Here is an 18,304-nt window from a genome sequence, read left to right on the forward strand (position 1 = left end):
ATGTAAAGGAAGGGCTTGATATTTGAGCCTCATTAGTGTTGGATGACATTTTACATAAACATTTCCTTTGTGTTATATGGAAGTCCAAATTTACAGAATTACCTGCCTCGCCCCTCCTCCAGCACATTACCCACATTTGCCTGTGTTCCTGCCATAATTAGGGACCTTTGGGTCCCCCGCCGCCGCACGCATATTTGAAGTCTGGCAATTTGGGCCTAATTTACAAGGCATTAAGTATATAATTGTAAAAGAGTGAAAGTGTCCTATCTGAAAACTTAATCCCAAAGATCCAAGTCAGACGAAATCAACGCACTTTTCTGCTAAGGGCTTGTCCCAAGAGGCGAACTATTCTCCTCTGGCTCTCTAGCCAAGTTGGCCGACTGCCCCTGAGTACTGGACACAGCCCTCGTTTCCCGATTCGGGGTCAGGTTTACTTTCAAATTGTTAGGCATGCTTGTGTGTGCGTGCGAGACTGTGAAGTCCGAGGTGCGCCTTTGGGGCGTAGCCGAGCCGTTTAAACCAGCGAATCCGCGTTCACCTAGACCTTGCACACCTCTGCACATCTCGGCAGATGCTCCACGGGTTTGCACGAACTTGAGGGTCTTGACCTTCCTCCTTTCCTCTCCACCGTGCCCGGACAACCTGGGGCGGTCACTACTTCCCTGGGGGCGCGGGGTTAAGATGAAGTTGGAAAAACTGAACCAGATCTAGAGCCGAGCGCCGAAACGCACTTGGAGGCTTCAGCGCGCCGGAGAGAGAGGCAAGTTGCACCCGCGCGAAAGGGGCGGGCCGGCTCGGGCCGCTCGCATTTCCTGTGACAGGGTCTGCCCCAGCCTCTCCTTCTCCCGCGGCGGCGGGACCATTTCCTGAATCGCTGAAGCGGAGGGAGGACTGGGGCGCGGCCCTACCACTAGCTCAAAAGGGAGGGGGAGCGGGTCACGAAAGGAGGAAGGACAAGAGGTCTACCTAGAGCAGGGCAGTGCTGCGAGGCAATGCCTCGCTGATAACGTGCCAAAAGAGGACTTCTATGGTCCGGAGTAACTCCTGTAGGCCAGGCCGGCCGGCTCTTCGTTCGGCGCCGGAGCATCCCCCCTCCCCGCATTCCCGAGGTGGTTCGGCCCGAGAGGCCGGCGTCTCTCCCCCAGTTTGCCGTTCACCCGGAGCGCTCGGGACTTGCCCGTAGTGGTGACGGCGGCAACATGTCTGTTGCGTTCGCAGCCCCGAGGCAGCGAGGCAAGGGGGAGATCACTCCCGCTGCGATTCAGAAGGTGAAGCCTTGTGGGGTCGGGGATGCCAGGCCCATCCTGCCCTTGGGAGCGCCACCCGGGGCCGGCCCGGGAGTCGGCCGGGCCAGGGGCGGAGGCGGGCCTGCTGGGAGGCGGTCGTGTGTGGGAACCCGAGCCGCGGGCTGTGCCTGAGTGGGTGGCGGAAGGCGGCGAACCGGTTCTCCCACGGAGTCCTTAGCGCGTTTGGGCTCTTTCCTACAGGCACAAAAGCCAAAGTAACCGCCGCTGGATTTCTCTAGGGATGGGGCGGCGTTCCGGCGGCGGGGCGCGTGCGCCCGGCGGCAGCGGCCGCGCGGGGAACGGCTGTTTGTCGGAGCCGGCGCCCCCCGCGGCCCCGCGCGTCGCCCCGGAGTTACTTAGGCGTCGCCCCGCCCAGCGCGCCGCGGCTGCTTCGCGCACACGATCTCGGGTCGCGGGAGGCCGAGGGGAAGTCGGAGCGCGGGTCGCCGCCCTCCGTTGCGCTGCGCACTCCGGCCGACTTGGGGAGCTCGCTGGAGAACTTGGAGGGGAGGGGGGACGCTGCAAGAGTCCGAGGGGCGGGCGAAGGAGGGCCCCCTGGACTTCGGGGTTACCCTCGGAGTTCTCCTCTCCTTCCCGGATTCACTCCCTGTCCGTGTACATCAGGAGATCCTCACTGAGCGCCTACTCTAGGTGCTGAGGCTACGGTGGTGAGCCATGGTCCCTGCCTTCATGGAACTTGGAGTCTAGTGGTGGAGACAGTCCGATAATCGTGACCTATTGCAGAAGTCGTGATAAATAGTCGGGGAGGTGCGTCCCTTTTTAGAGGGTAGTGCCTCTGTCGCTGCTGTGTTACTGCCAGTTAGGGACACAAAGGTTCTTTATTGTCCGCTACCCCGTGTTGCCTATGAGCAAGACAGTATTCTCAATTTTAGTCAGCCAGACTTTGAAAAGTTACTTTCTAAATCTAGCAGTTTACCTTAAATATTTCAGTTTTGTTGTATACACGGGGATGAGGACGGAAGTTGAAGAAAAATCAACTTTTCGTACCAGTCAGGGCACCGATGTATGCCTAGTAGATTATGTTAATGGGCTTCTGTTCACTGTCAAGTTCTTTCTGGTGTGGCATTTGACATTTGCCCAACTGTTGCTTTATTTTATGAACAAACCCGCTTGTCAGTGCCTGGAGATGCAGTGCATTCATACAGTGCATTGGGCTAAGTCTGCAGGCTGGCAATCAGCTGCAAGTACATACACGAAAAACAGGTTTCTGGAGGGATTCACTTTTTACTTTTATTTTTGGACTGTAGAAGAGTTCTGAGGTTGGTGGGTGGGTTGGTTTTCCAAAAAGTTTTTCTTCCATACATCTTAAGATGTTTATTGGTGATTAATTCAGGAGATGCAGATTAGTTTTCATTCTCAGATGAGAAGAGAACATGGATTCCAAATTCAGTGCCTTATTTTACAGTGTGAGGGATTGATGTTAGAAATGAGAAGATATATTCTAATGGTGAAGTTTGTTAGGTTGAGGAATCGAGTGAGAAGATACGTTGTGAAATCATTAGACTGGACTAATGGATTTTAAAGACACATTTTTTTGGCATCCAGTGATTCTATTTAAGACATAAGTACACTTTTTGGAAGAGGATGTCAGTATTTTTTTTCTTTTTTTTTTTTTTTTTTAGCAAGTGAAAATTATTCATATGCAGGAAGAAAGTCACAATTAATGTTAAATGGATTTTTGTGTTTTTTTTACTTAAAAGAGGTACATTAAATTATTCAGATAGAGTGATTTTGGTATTATGTTATGCTTATTGAATTTGGGAAATGTGGGCCAAGTTCAGGAGGGACATCTACTCCTGTCCCTTGACCTTAAGATAAATCTGAGCCTCTAGAATCATAAGTGCTTTGCAAAGGATTGCAAAGCTGGCACTAAAACTAACTGGCCTTCTCATTGCTACATCAGTATTCTTTCCTCAATGCCACCTTGTTTAGAGGAATTATTTGACCCTTAAATCCAATATTGCTTTGAATTGCTATGAGACTATAGAATGATAAATCGATACGTGCTTTGTTTTTAAACTTTTGGGACGACTTAATTTTAAGGTAAGCTCATAAAGTCTGTAATAAATATTGTACATGCTTATAAATTATCTAGTTGATTATTCCATATTTGGAGAATCATAGAACCATACTGTATAACACAGGGAAACTAGCCAGCTATCTCCTCAAGCCTCATGGGCTGGCGTTTTCATGTATTCATTGTGGATAAGACGAAATTTTTCTTTACTACTGCAAAACATAAGAATGATGCAAAGTCAGCTTAGACCCTTACCTTTCAGTCAGGACAGGCTAAGGTTTCTATTACAGGCAGTCGAGGTAATAAAATGTTTGAATACAAAAGAAACCTCTTCTGGGCTTCAGGTAATAATTCAAAAGGTGAATAATTGGAATAGAATTATTTCAAAAATTGTTGATTAAACATATCATTCCAGAGGTGTAGAATAAGATTGAGAAGACTTGAATGGGTTCAGTTCCTATGAATAAACATTTCTAGAAATCTGAAAGATTTTTGAAAATTTAACATGATGCACTGGATTTACAATAAACTTTTTCTAATTTTATTTCAGATGTTGGATGAAAATAACCATCTTATTCAGTGTATAATGGACTATCAGAATAAAGGAAAGACCTCAGAGTGTTCTCAGTAAGAATGATATGAAAAATTTTTTTGTTTTCGTATTTCCGTGTTGGTTAACTTTTTGCTTTTCTTTTTAATAACAGCTTTACTGAGATATAATTCATATACCATGCAATTCACCTGTTTTAAAGTGTACAATTCAAAGCTTGTAGTATCTTCATAGAGTTGTATTATTATTACTTCAGTCAGTTTTAGAGCATTTTCATCATCTCCAAGAGAACCCTATACCCACTAGCAGTAACTTTCCATTTCCACCTAATCCCTCACCACCTGACAACCACTAATCTGCCTTCTGCCTGTATAAGATTTACCTATTGTGAACATTTCATTTAATGGATGCTACAATATGTGGTCTTTTTTGACTGAGTTCTTTTACTTAGCATGTTTTCCAAGATTCATCCACGTTGAAGTGTACGTGACTACTTCCTTTCTATCACTGAGTAATTATTCATTGTGTGGTTGGTTATACTATGTTTTATTTATCCATCAGTAGTGGACATTTTCATTTCTTGGCTGTTATGAATAATGCTTCTATGAACGTTCATACACACATTTTAATGACTTTTCCTGATTTTTACAAAAGAAAAATTTGTTCTTTGGGATGCAGTGGGTATCTTTCTTTCTCTTTTTAAAGGTATCTTGCATTGTAAAATAATGACTTCAAATTTGTGTGTTGCCTGATCAGTGGAAAAGTTAGATCTTCACATGTATAGAATAGTTACCATCCATATATGTGGTTAAGAAAGCAAAGCAATAGAGAATTGGTTATCATTCATAAGAACCAAACTTGTTATTTTGAAGCGATGTGTTGGAAATAAATGGTATCCTTAATAGAATCTGATGTAGTGGAGCAAGTTGAATATTTTATCAAAAGTCTCTAGAAGGGGCTCCTAGGTGCCTCAGTAGGTTGGGCATCTGACTTTGGCTCAGGTCATGACCTCGTGGTTCTTGAGTTCAAGCCCCTTGTCGGCCTCTGTGCTGACGGTTCAGAGCCTGGAGCCTGCTTCAGATTATGTGTCTCCCTCTTGCTACCCCTCCCCCACTCTCTCTCTCTCTCTCTTTCAAAAATAAATAAACATTAAAAAATTTTTTTTAAAAAGTCTCTAGAATACCACTGTCCAGTAGAAATGTATTGCAAACCACAAATGCAATTTTATATTTGCTGGTAAGACACATTAAACAAGTAAGAAGAAACAAGAGAAATTAATTTTAGTAACATTTTACTTAACCCATTATTTCCAAAATTCTATCACTTCAGTACATAATCAGTATAAATATATTATTATTATTATTAATTTTTTTAAAGTTTGTTTCTTTTGAGAGAGAGCGAGAGAGCATGAGCAGGGGATGGGCAGAGACAGAGGGGGAAAGAGAATCCCAAGCAGACTTTGTGCTATCAGTGCAGAGCCTGATGAGGGGCTCGAACTCACATGTGAGATCATGACCTGAGCCGAAATTAAGAGTTGGACACTTAACTGATGGAGCTACCCAAGGTACCTGAGCTACCCAATATATACCCAATATATATACCCGGTATATATTGAGATAGTTTACACTCTTGTTTGTATCTAGTTTTTTGAAATTCCTTTTAAGTCTTACTCTAAAATGTCATTTTGAACCAGCCACATTTCATTCTACCTAGTGACTGCTTTGTTGGACAACACAGCTCTAGAATATTTTATTCTCACCATAGTTTTGTGACATCTGTCTTTCCTAGAGATCTCACTGGTCAGTTCCCAAGTAGATTTTCCCAACAGCCCTGGCTCTTGGCTCTGCATGGGCCTTCCTGCTGTGTTGGACTTTTGCTATCCCTTCATTCATGCTTTATCTAATTTTGAGTCTCTCATGGTTGCTTTGTCTTTTTCCTTCTTGTTTAACATTTTTGAAATGAAAAAGTCATGTAAAAAGTCATTGTAGAAAGGACATCATAGGGTGTAAAAGTCTATAGACGTTAAAGCAAGTCACATTTTACTTTCCATTCTTAGGCTTCTCTCCTTTCCACAGGAGTAACTACTTTTAATGGTTTAGTACCTGTCCTTCCAAACATTTTTTGTGCATTTGCACAAAGTGCACTTTTTTTTTTTTAACGTTTATTTATTTTTGAGAGAAAGACAGAGCATGAACAGGGAGGGGCAGAGAGAGAGAGGGAGACACAGAATCTGAAACAGGCTCCAGGCTCTGAGCTGTCAGCACAGAGCCCCACGCGGGGCTCGAACTCACGGACCGTGAGATCATGACCTGAGCCGACGTCGGACGCTTAACCGACTGAGCCACCCAGGCGCCCCAAAGTGCACTATTTTTAATGGGTTAGAATTTTCTAAATGGAATGGCTGGGTCAGAGACCATCCCTAATAGCCAAATTACCCTGCAAAAAGATTGTATTCGTTTGCTTTCTCCTAGCCAGGTTTCAGAGGCTTGGTTTTCAATACCCTCTGCCAGCACTGGATATTAGTCATCTTTCAAAAAATTTTGCACATCTGATTGGTGAAAAGTGGTATTTTTTTCTAAAAATTTTTATTTTGAAATAATTTAACTCTTAGAAAAAAAAGTTTTAAAAACAGTGTAAGAAATTCCTTATGCCCATCACTGAAATTCCTTAAATGTTAACATATTATCTTACTTGCCTTATTACTCATTCCCCCCCCATATCATTCATTTCTTCTCCATATCGTTTCTCTGAAATATTTGAAAATAAGTTGCAGCCATGATTCTCTTATCTTTAACTACCTCAGTGTGTATTTTATAAAAACAGACACAGATACTTAAATAATCAGAGTATAGTCGTTAAAATTAAGAATGCAATACTGTTACCTAAACTTCAGACCTGTTTAAAATTTTGCCGATTGTCCCATTAGTATATATATTTTTTTGGTCTAGGATCCAGTGCAGGATCAGATGTTTAATTTAATTGTCACATGCCTTAAGTATTTGATCTGGAACCAGTCTTCAATCTGTTATTGTTCATGTTGTTGATGTTGTTGAAGCGTACATAGCAGTTATTTTGTGGAATGTCCCTCATTTTGGGTTTGACTGGTGTTTTCCTTGGTTAGATTCATGTTACGCACTTTTGGCAGGAGCATCACAGAAACGATGTTGTGTCCTTTTCAGGGTATTCTTAAGTAGCCATATGAGTGGGAGCCATGGGAATAAGAATTTCCTCCCAGTATTTGTGAGAATTTTAATCAATTAGGATGATACCAGTTTCTCCGCTGTGAAATTATTATTTTTTTCTTTATAATTCATATGTGTATCTTGCTGGGGAGATACCTTGAGACACACATAAGCTGTTTCGTACTTTCCCTTTCTTTCCTCTCATATTTTCACACATTAATTTTAGCACCCACCATGCAAGGATTCTTGATTGAAATAGTTATTACTGTGGTGGTTGCCAAATGGTGACTAAGTCCATCATTCCTTCTACATTTATTTGAAATCCCATTTTAAGAAAAAAATTTCTCGTTTCCTGCCTCCATTCATTCGTTTATATCTGAATGGACTTAAGGGTTCTTAACTATATTCTTTAGGTTATATGTAATTCTCTTTTCTTTCTTAAATTGTTTCTGATGTTGGCCACTAGAACCCCTCAAGATGACCTCTTGGTAAGCATCCATTATTTTTTGAGCATTTTCTTATTTTCTTGCACTACAAAATGTTCTAGGCTCATCTTGTACTTTTTCCTTTCCCAGTTTGGAATCACCCATTTCTTCAAAGCCCTGATTGTATTTTAGAGAATGATATTTAGAAACTTAAGTCTGAGTACTAGGATATTTTATTTTCTAGTCACTTGTACGTTTTGTATTTTATATGACCATTTTCATTACTTTATGTATGTTGTTTCATATCTGTTTAAAATTTCCAAATATTCTTTTCTTTAAGATTTTATTTTTAATTAATCTCTACACCCAATGTGGGGCTGAATCCAGGATCAAGGGTCACATGCTTTTCTGACTGATCCAGCCAGGTGCCCTTATTTCAAAATGTTCTTTAAAAAATAATTAGCTGATCTATTTCCTTAGTTTAACTATGGATAGTAATCAGTAGGAAGGAGTTCGCTACCTCAGATCAGCCATGGGATAATAAAAGTTGACAGGTTCTGATTAGAATACTTATTTTCACGTATGGCTTTTTAAACTTCCAGATAGCCAAGGGATTTTGTGGTATAGGACTGACTGAGTTTCTTAAAGGACCCAGCTATACATGACATGGATGGGAAGTGTTGATCTAGAATCAAATTTTCCAACTTGAGTCAGCAAAAGTTTATACTGTTTTGTTCTTTATGTTCTCAGCTTTTTTGTGTATAATGATAATTTCCCCCTTCTTTGCATATTGGAATAGAGCTCATTTTCTCATGTATTTTGTGCAGATGGGGCTTAAATTGATTTAGATAGTCTTATACTTTGCTCTTCCTGATAGATTTAATTTCATTCTTAGAGTTCTTTAGTCTTTCTTTTTCAATTTGTTAGTGTTGTTTTGTGAGTGAAGAGAAAAAAATTCCTTGTCTCAACCTTAAATGTTCTTTTTTCTTGCATTGGGAAAAGGAAAAGGAAAATGAAGAGGAAATGAATAAATGACAGGCATCTGGGAATTGGTAGTTCAGTTTTAATTAAACAATTCCTTAAGATGTGATAACTTTGCCTGAAACTTTTTAAAATATAAAATAAGTATTTTTATGAAAGCAGCATATGAATTGTAGAAAATTAAAAAACACAGATAACATAAAAATGAGATCTCAAATACTGTATTCTCACCACCTAAAGATTTTTCACCAATAGCATGTTTGTATATATTGCTGTATTTTTATCTACATGCACGCACACACAGTCATGGTACACTGAATAAAATTAGTAAATCACTTATGGAGCTCATATGCACAGGTCCTCTTCTCTTTAAATTCTGATAACATACGTGTGAGAATGTATTAAATGTATTATTATTATTATTGCTCTATGGTAGTGTTTGATTTGAGCATTTTCTATATCAACTTCTATATTTACTTAAATCGGCCCTTATTTTTTTGTGTTTTGTCATGGGTGCAACTTTCGGAGGGTCCTGTAAGTGGTTTTCATGCAAAAATTTTGTAATAATCATTATGTAAAAGAGTTTAGTTTTAAATCTCCATTATGGAAGATAACTTTTATTCTATAAATTATATTTCTATTATAAATACTATCTTCATAGTTTCTTGGTGAAGGTTTTTTGTTAAAAATGAGATCTGACTTTCTCGGATTTTTTAATTACATAAATAAATTTAACAGTGGTTATTTTATGTTGTTCAAGATAATTGGTGGAGTGGTTCTTAGTGGAATCTTTGGGAAGTGTAACTGCCTCTCATGGAATAGGTTAACAATTACGGGTGTACTGGAATGTCTGTGAGTGTGTAGTAGGAAGTTACCATCATCCAGTGTAAAATGTTGAAATGTTTATATCTGCCCTTATCAGCACTCAATTTTCTTTTGTTAATGTAGACTGTTCTAGAGATAATAAGCATGTACATTAAAGTAATACTAATTCAGTGATAAATGTAATAGTGTTTGAAGTTTAGGAAAATGTTTCTTTAGTATTTGTAGAAGAATCTGCTTTTTATTATCCTTTCATTGGGGTCAGCTGAAGCCAAATTCTTCTGGAATATTTGTTTATTGCTTTTTGGGTGACATATACACAAACTTGTAAGAGAATATGTATATATACTACCTTTTCATTACTGTTCATCTTTGAGTCTTGAATGATCTTAGAAAAAGCTTATTAGATGAATGCTGTAAAAATAATGCAGTTTTACAAAAAAGAAAACCTACTGAATATTGGTAAGATACCTTATATTAAGTAAAAAGATTTAGGGCTATTGGGACAATTGGAGTAATTTGAATGGGTTCTGTGGATTAGATGATATTACTGTCCTAATTAATTAATTAATTAGTTAATGTAAATTAATTATCAGTTAATTAATATCAACATTAATTTGTTGTACTGTGGTTGTATATGAGAATTTCCTTGTTTTGGGGAAGTTGACACTGAAGTGTTAGAAGTATTATGTTTGTAATTGATTCTCAGAAGGTTTTGAAAAAAGTGTGTGCTTGCATGTGTGTGTATATTGGTGTGTGTTTAGATATGGAGGAAGACGTGAAATGCCAATGATTGGGGAGTATGGGAGAAAGATATTTGGGAGTTTTTTATACTATTCTTAAAACTGTAAGTTTAAAATGATTTCAAAATTGAACGTTAAAAAGATTTAGGTTGGGGAAATGGCTTAAAAATTAAGGTACTCCATAATAGATGCTCTATTTATAGATATTTAGAACCATAAGGGACTTTGGAGATCTACTTTAACTCTCTCATTATCTTACAAATGAGGCTTTAAGACCTTGGCAGATTAGATTTAACAGTATTTTAACATTGACTTGTTAAGGACTAATCAGCATGACTAACATTTTTCCTTAAAGGGTTAGTTAGAGGAAACCATAGTCCCTTAGTAAGGTTTGTTATTTTTATTTTTGCAGGGTGGTCAGCAAATCTCATATCTGAATATATTAAAGCCATATTAATACTCAGAGAAGAAAAGAAAAACCTCATGGAGTAGACTTTGAAATGGGTTATATGTTCTAATTAAAAATGACAAGATTTGGGAACCCTGTATCTTAAATTCCATTCAAGAGCTCTACAGAATAATGAAATAGTTCCAGCTAGTGGTGCCTGTTAGTGCTGTTGTAAGAATTTTGACAACATAATTAACCATTGTGAATAGATCAGTACAATTTAATCATTTCTGGTCCTTATAACAAACATGCTTTCTGATTGAGCAACATAGGGTAATATGTGAGGAGAAGCGTTAACAGCCTAAATTATTTTTAAGCAAGAATAACAAAAACAAGAGGAAACAAAGGAACTTTGGGAAGTGTTGGGTATGTCTATTATCTTGATTTGTGATGATGGTAGTCACAGGTGTTTGTATATGTCCAAATTCATCAAATTGTACAAATTAAATATGTGTTTCTTTGTATTTTAGTTATACCTCAATAAATTAAAAAAAAATTAAGAACATAAACTTGTCAGGAAAATTTAAGGTAATTGAGAAATAAGGTTTTTTTTCTCTAATAAGAAAAAAGTAGTGAAACCAGTTCTAATGAAAAAAATAATGCAGCAAAAACTTTACTAGGATTCCTTATATAGCTAGAGAATGACTTCATCTGGGATCTGTATTAGAGGACTTTATTTAGCTGAATCAAGTTCTTTTATCTTATTTTTATTATTTTAACTTGTATTTAATGTTTCTCAGTTTCTAAAACAGCCTGACAGTTTGGTATAGGATTTAAGTTTATATTTGGAGGGTTGACGAACACTAGTCACTGGATCATTACTAATTTGCAGAAGGTTAGCAAAACCAATTCATAAGATCACAATGAACATGTTTAACCACTTCATTGCAGTAGTGAGAATTTGCTGTATTTTTAAAAGTAAATTCTTAATGGTATTGGTGTCCTGTTATTTTGTTTCATATATATATATATGTAATTATTTTGTCTCATACATACATATATGAATATGTATATATGTAATTGAAGACACCTGTTCATTGTCTTCTCTATATGCTGAGCCCCAATAGATGGACAGTATAACTGTAGCAGGCATAAACTATTGGTCACTGCTGCAGGAGAAGAAAAAATTGTGTGGTTCCTACCTCTTTTTTGACATTTTTAGCAGAGCGTGTTGCCTGTAGTTGGCTGTGAAGTTTTTGGCAACATGAAAATGGCAGAGGGAAGGGAATAAACATACCAGTTTTGTTGAATTCTTTCATTCTAGGTCTCTTTTTTAAAAGCACATGTACTATGTATAGAGCCAGTACATTTCTCAGTAATTCCATTTACTAAGCTGTACAACATTAATATTGTACATGTTACTAACTTTTCTGAACCTCAGTTGCCTCACCTGTGAAATGGAGAAAATATGAACTTTTACCTTATAGTGTTAGTTTAAGGACTAGATAAAATATATAGGTATATAAGACAACTATAACAGTATCTAGCAAATGGTAAGATCTGTGTTTATTATTATCTTTGAATGTATTTATTATTTGGAATTATTTTGCAGAGGAACTAGGAAAAATTGAAGTGCTATTGATGTTCAGGTAACATAAATCTTTTATTAAACTCGAGAAATAATTAGAATGCTATTTGTATTTAAGCAGATAGGAAGAAAATTATTTTTAATATTGATATTTGTTTTGTTTTAATAGGTATCAGCAAATGTTGCATACGAACTTGGTCTACCTTGCTACAATAGCAGATTCTAATCAAAATATGCAGTCTCTTTTACCAGCAGTAAGTACCTTTAAAATAGTGTAAAGTAGACCATCTTTATAGAGTTATGTATAGTATAACACATTTTTGTTCAGTGATTTTTAAGTATTGTTTAGTAAATCCTGCCCTCTGAGAACATGAGGGTATTCTTCTATTTGTTCTAAAAGCTTTATTGTTTTGCTTTCGTATTTAATTTGAATTAGTTCACCTGGAATTGATTCCCTCCCTGAAAAAGTTATACCCATCCATCCATTCACCCACATACCCACTTGCCTACCAATTTATTTATTTATTTTAATTTGTAATTGCACAAATAATTTATGAATAAGTTTATAGTATTTCAAAGCAAATCCCAGACATCCTATGCTTTCGCTGGTAAATACTTCAGTATGCATCTATGGCAGAGAAGAACCCTTGTTCCACCCAATAAGATTAATCAAAATTCCTTACTTCTTATTATAGCCGGCCTATCTTCAAGTTTCACTGATTATCTTAAAAACATCCAAATGTTTTTTTCTTAATTTATTTAATTTTTTATTTTTTAAAATTTACATCCAAATTAGCATATAGTGCAACAATGATTTCAGGAGTAGATTCCTTAGTGCCCCTTACCCATTTAGCCCATCTGCCCTCCCACAACCCCTCCAGTAACCTTCTGGTTGTTTTCCGTATTTATGAGTCTCTTCTGTTTTGTCCCCCTCCCTCTTTTTATTTTATGTTTGTTTCCCATCCTTTATGTTCATCTGTTCTGTCTCTTAAAGTCCTCATATAAGTGAAGTCATATGATTTTTGTCTGACTGACTAATTTCACTTAGCATAATACCCTCCAGTTCCATCCACGTAGTTGCAAATGGCAAGATTTCCTTCTTTTTGATTGCCGAGTAATACTCCATTGTATATATATATACCACCTCTTCTTTATCCATGCGTCCATCGATGGACATTTGGGCTCTTTCCATACTTTGGCTATTGTTGATAGTGCTGCTATAAACATTGGGGTGCATATGTCCTTTCGAAACAGCACACCTGTATCCCGTGGATAAATGCCTAGTAGTGCAATTGCTGGGTCGTAGGGTAGTTCTATTTTTAGTTTTTTGAGGAACCACCATACTGTTTTCCAGAGTGGCTGCACCAGCTTGCATTCCCCAAAACATCCAAATGTTTTAGTGATTGTTTGCTGCAGAATCCAAACAAGGTCCACGTGTTGCATTGGTTTGATATGTGTCCTAAGTCTCTTTTAATCTATATCAGTTTATCTTTTTTATTCTCCATTTATTTGTTGAAGAAACTGGGTCGCATATTTTGTAGCTTCTCACATTCTGGATTTGGCTGATTGTATCCTCATGGTCCTTTAACATGTTCTTCCATTTCATCTCTTATTTCCTACAAACTGAAAATTGGGTAGGGAGGCTTGATGAGGGTTAGGTTTAGTTTTGTGTTAGGAATATTTCATTGATGGTGCTGTGTATTGTCTATTGTATCACATCAGGAGGAACATTTTGGTTTTTCCATTTTTAGTAATGTTAAGATTGATCGATGAGTACAGCCTGATCAATCTATTATAAAGTTCTCCATCAACTATTCCCTTAATGGTTTTAGCTGTCATTGGTGCTTGTTGATCAGATCTGTTATTTTATTTTGGGATCACAGAATGATGAATTTCTAATTGTACAGTTCCTCTTACATTTGTTAGCTGTACTTCTTTTAAAAAGAAAAACTTCCTTTCATTAAGTATTTGATTATCCTGAAATAGTCCCTATATGAGAATCATGATAAAGGCTGGCTTCTATCCTCTTATCAATTTTTAGAATAACCATTTGGCCCCTGGCAATTGGTGAAAGTGACCAGTGGTTTTTTTTTTTTATTATTGTCATCTAAACGTACAGGTTTTTATATTTTTAATGGGTTTAAGTCCATTGCAGTCATTCTTTATGATACTGCAAGTTATCTCATCTTTGGTCAGTGATCCCCTCTTCATTTGGCTCTTGTGTCCTTCTGACATGATTCCGGTATTCTTGTATAGCTTCTTTTCTTTTAGGAATTGGGAGAGCTATCAGGCTGACTATTTCTGCCCCAGAGCTATTCTGCCTCAGCCATTTATTCAAGCAGTACTTTTTCAATGGGAACTGATATTTAGAGACCACAATTTAGATGTTTGGGACATTGATTATTACTGGGTTTTCGTTGTTTCTAGGTATTTTTGGTGGACAGAACTAGTAAACACGTTTTTTAGAAAAAGAAATAAAGTATTGAATTAGTGATATTTCCCTTCAGGAAAGGTTTTTTAGTTAGCTTTGATTTTATGTATTATCTTTTCTGTCTTATTCTAAAAATCTTGGTACCTTAATGATATTATTATAGTTATTTGGTTTATGCTACTACACATATAAAGTAATTTCGGTATAACAATACCAAGGTTGCCACTAACAATAAGGTGCTCATCCTCAAGATATATTCCACTAGGAATAGATAATCAATAAATTTCTTTTTGAATCAGAAGTAATTTATGTGATTATTATTATGGACTTGATTACCAGCTAGGTAGAATTTATTTTTGTGAATGGTATGAGGAATGGGTTTTATTTCATTTGTTTCCATTTGGATAGATCTCTGTCCCAGCATTATCTATTGGAAAAACAAAACAAAATAACCTTTCTCTATTTTGTTATGCCACCTATATCATATATCAGGTGTCCATATATGTGTGGGTCTTGGATCTCTATTCCATCCCATTGGTCTGTTTTTATAAAGTCCACTATCTTGTCACACTTGTCATAGTCTAATAAATCTTGATGTATGTTAGAAAACTTCTTACTCCTTGTGTTTTTCAAGAATACCTTGGCTGTTGGTCCTTTGCATTTCCATATATGCTTAAACATCAGCATGTTCAACATAATCCTGTTGTGATTTTCACTGAGATTACCTTGACTCTAAATTAATTTGGGGAGAATTTATATCTTTGCAATATTGAGGCTTTCAAATCATGATCGTTGCACGTATTTTTATTTATTTTGTCCTTTAAATATCTTTCAGTGGAGTTTTAAGATTTTCTCTGCAGAGGATTTGCATATCTCTCATTGGACTTACTGCTAGGCACTTCATATTTTTTGAGGCTATTTTAAGAGTCTTTGTTTTTTAAGTTTTCTAACTGCATTTGCTATTTACATGGAAATGCAATTGATGCTGAATTTCACAGTCTTGTTCAGTTCTTATTTCTAGCAGTTTTTCCGTAGATGCCTTCTGTTTTCTGTATTCACGAACATATTTGTGAATAATGAGTTTTGTTTCTTTCTTGCCAATCCTTACACCTTTTATTTCTTTCTCTTGCCTTACTTCTCTGGCTAGGACCTCCACTACATTCCTGAATAGAAGTGGTGATAGAGGACATCCTTATCTTGTTCCTGATCACAAAGGGAAAGCTTTCACTCTTTGACCATTAAGTATGATGTTTGCTATAGTTTTTTTGTAGATGCCTATCATCAGATTAAGGAAGTTCCCTTCTGTTTCTGTTGTACTGAGTTATATGTTGAATGGATGTTAAATTTTATTAAATACTTTTATTGTACCTAATGAGATGGTCATAAATTTTTTCTTCTTTAATCTGTTAATGTGGTGAATTACATTGATTTACTTTTTAATGTGTAGTAAATCTTGCCTTCTTGTAATTAACCTGCTTTTCATGACCCACTTGGTAATAATGGTCTTTGGTTTGGTTTGGTTTGGTCCTGGTCTCTTAAAAAAAATTGCTGTATTCAGTTTGTTAAAATTTTGATCAAGATTTTTATGTCTTTGTTCTTGAGTGTAATTGATCTTTAATTTTCCTTTCTTATAATGCATTTGTCTGGGTTTTATTTTGAGGTTATGTTGGCTTTATAAAATGAGCTGGAGAATTTTCCTACTTTTTCTTATCTGGGATATTTTGCATGATAGAGCTACTGTTTCTTAAATGATTGGTGTAATTCTTTAGGAAAACCATCTGGATCTGGAGTTTTCTTTGCGAGAAAGCTTTTGTTTACTAACTCAATTTCTTTGTTGGTTATAGGACAGTTGATAACTTCCATATTTTATGAGTTGCCTATTTTGGTAAATTGTGCTGTTTAGCATTTACTAAGTTTCAAATTTATTGGCATAAAGTTCATGAAATAATCTTATCTTTCCAATATCCTCAGGGTCTGTGGTGATATTTTCTTTTTTATTTTTAACATAATTTATTAATGCTTTCTCTTTTAAAATGTTTTTGATCACGCTTGCCAGTTGTTTTTACCTTTTTTTTTGTTTTTAAGTCTTTTCAAAGAATCACTTTTTTGTTCTCAATCCCATTATACTTAAAAATTATTGAGGACTCTGAAGAACTTTATATAGGTTATATATGTTGATATATTTGTAAATTTTCCTCAGTTTTTTAATTAAGACAGAAATTAAAAAATTTTTTATGTTTTATTTTATTTTTGAGAGAGAGAGAGAGAGAGACAGAATGTGAGCGGGGGAGGGGCAGAGAGAGAGAGGGAGACACAGAATCCGAAGCAGGCTCCAGGCTCTGAGCTGTCAGCACAGAGCTGGATGTGGGGCTCAGACTCATGACACACTAGATTATGAGCTGAGCCAAAGTCAGGTGCTTAATCGACTGAGCCACCCGCGCAGCCCAGGAAATTTTTTTTTTTAACATTTATTTATTTATTTTGAGAGAGAGAGAGAGCGCGCGTGCGCACGTGTGAGAAAGAGCAAGTAGAGTAGGGGCAGAAAGAGGGAGAGAGAGAGAGAATCCCAAGCAGGCTTTGTACTGATAGCTGGGAGCCCGATGTGGGGCTTGGTCTCATAAAGTATGAGATCATGACCTGAGCTGAAATCAAGAGTGGGACGCTTAACCTACTGAGCTACCCAAGTGCCCCAAGACAGAAACATTTTTAATTTTAGGAGTTCATTTAAATTGAATAACAATAAACCCACTGCATGTTAATACAAATAACATTCTTTAAAGGAAAAATAACTATATCTTTTAGAACAGATTTAGTGAGCTATGAATAGCATTGTTTAATAATATTGCAAATTTCTTTTAAATGTTTGACTTAACAGAAAATAGCTGTATTCTCTTCACTACTTTTTTTTTAAGTTTTTTTTAAATGTTTATTTATTTTGAGAGAGAGAGAGAGAGAGAGAGAGAGAGAGAGAGAGATGACGTGCACTCTCTATGGAGAGGCAGAGAGGGAGAGAGAGTATTCCAAGCAGGCTCCACACCACCAGTGCAGAGCCCGATGCGGGGCTCGAATTCACAAAGCTGTGAGATTATGACCTGAGCCGAGATCAAGAGTCTGATGCTTAACTGAGTGAGCCACCCAGACACCCCTCTTACCTATTTCTAAAATTTAATCTCTCACTCAGATACAGAATCAGAAAAGGGAAGACTGTTTTAATAGCCTTTTCAGATTGTTGTACAGTAATCATCTTTGATAGTATGGAGATCTCAACAAGTGTTTTTTCTAAAGGTTGTTTGCAGTATGGAATCTGAAACTGTATCAATAGAATTTTCTTATTCTGGTACATTAAAGTTATGGGTCTCCTTGCATTTTGCATTTTGGATGTATCTTCTAATCATGCATAATTTTGTAATATGCTTTGGTCATTTGGAAAATGTAAGTGCATTGAGTTATGTACAACTTCTAAATATTGACATATTATATGATACCAAAACCCACATTTGATATCTCCACCAGTCTCATCAAAAGTAAGCATTGGGAAGCTGTAAAACTGAAGACAGTAGATACAAGTTTGCCAAATTCCCATTTCTTTTTTTGTTTTAATTTTTTTTTTTAATGTTTATTTATTTTTGGAGGGCCTGGGTGGCTCAGTCGGTTGAGCGTCCATCTTCAGCTCAGGTCATGATCTCACAGTTCGTGAGTTCAAGCCCCTTGTCAGGCTCTGTGCTGATGGCTCAGAGCCTGGAGCCTGCTTCGGATTCTGTGTCTCCCTCTCTCTCTGCCCCTCCCCCACTTGTGCTCTGTCTCTGAAAAATAAATAAATGTAAAAAAAATAAATAAAATGTTTATTTTTGAGAGAGAGAGAGCATGAGC

At 37.1% G+C, this 18,304-nt stretch overlaps 1 protein-coding gene across 5 annotated transcripts in view; it reads left to right on the plus strand.

Moving 5' to 3' along the window:
• The first annotated feature begins 592 nt into the window (after positions 1 to 592).
• The window catches only part of SS18 (SS18 subunit of BAF chromatin remodeling complex), a 90,058-nt gene continuing 72,346 nt past the window's right edge, over positions 593 to 18,304 (plus strand). For 2 of the 5 annotated variants that reach the window (XM_040479192.1, XM_040479189.1), the window contains exons 1-3: positions 1,133 to 1,268; positions 3,875 to 3,951; positions 12,173 to 12,257. In XM_040479192.1, coding sequence (XP_040335126.1) covers positions 1,200 to 1,268; positions 3,875 to 3,951; positions 12,173 to 12,257 — 231 coding nt within the window. In that variant the 5' untranslated portion in view covers positions 1,133 to 1,199. Of the gene's footprint in view, positions 761 to 1,129; positions 1,269 to 3,874; positions 3,952 to 12,027; positions 12,065 to 12,172; positions 12,258 to 18,304 lie in introns of those variants that run through there. The other 3 variants (XM_040479187.1, XM_040479191.1, XM_040479188.1) reach the window with 3 other exon arrangements.

Source organism: Herpailurus yagouaroundi, unplaced genomic scaffold, assembly GCF_014898765.1.
Source record: "Herpailurus yagouaroundi ecotype Mexico unplaced genomic scaffold, PumYag 142, whole genome shotgun sequence".
Classification (NCBI taxonomy): domain Eukaryota; kingdom Metazoa; phylum Chordata; class Mammalia; order Carnivora; family Felidae; genus Herpailurus; species Herpailurus yagouaroundi.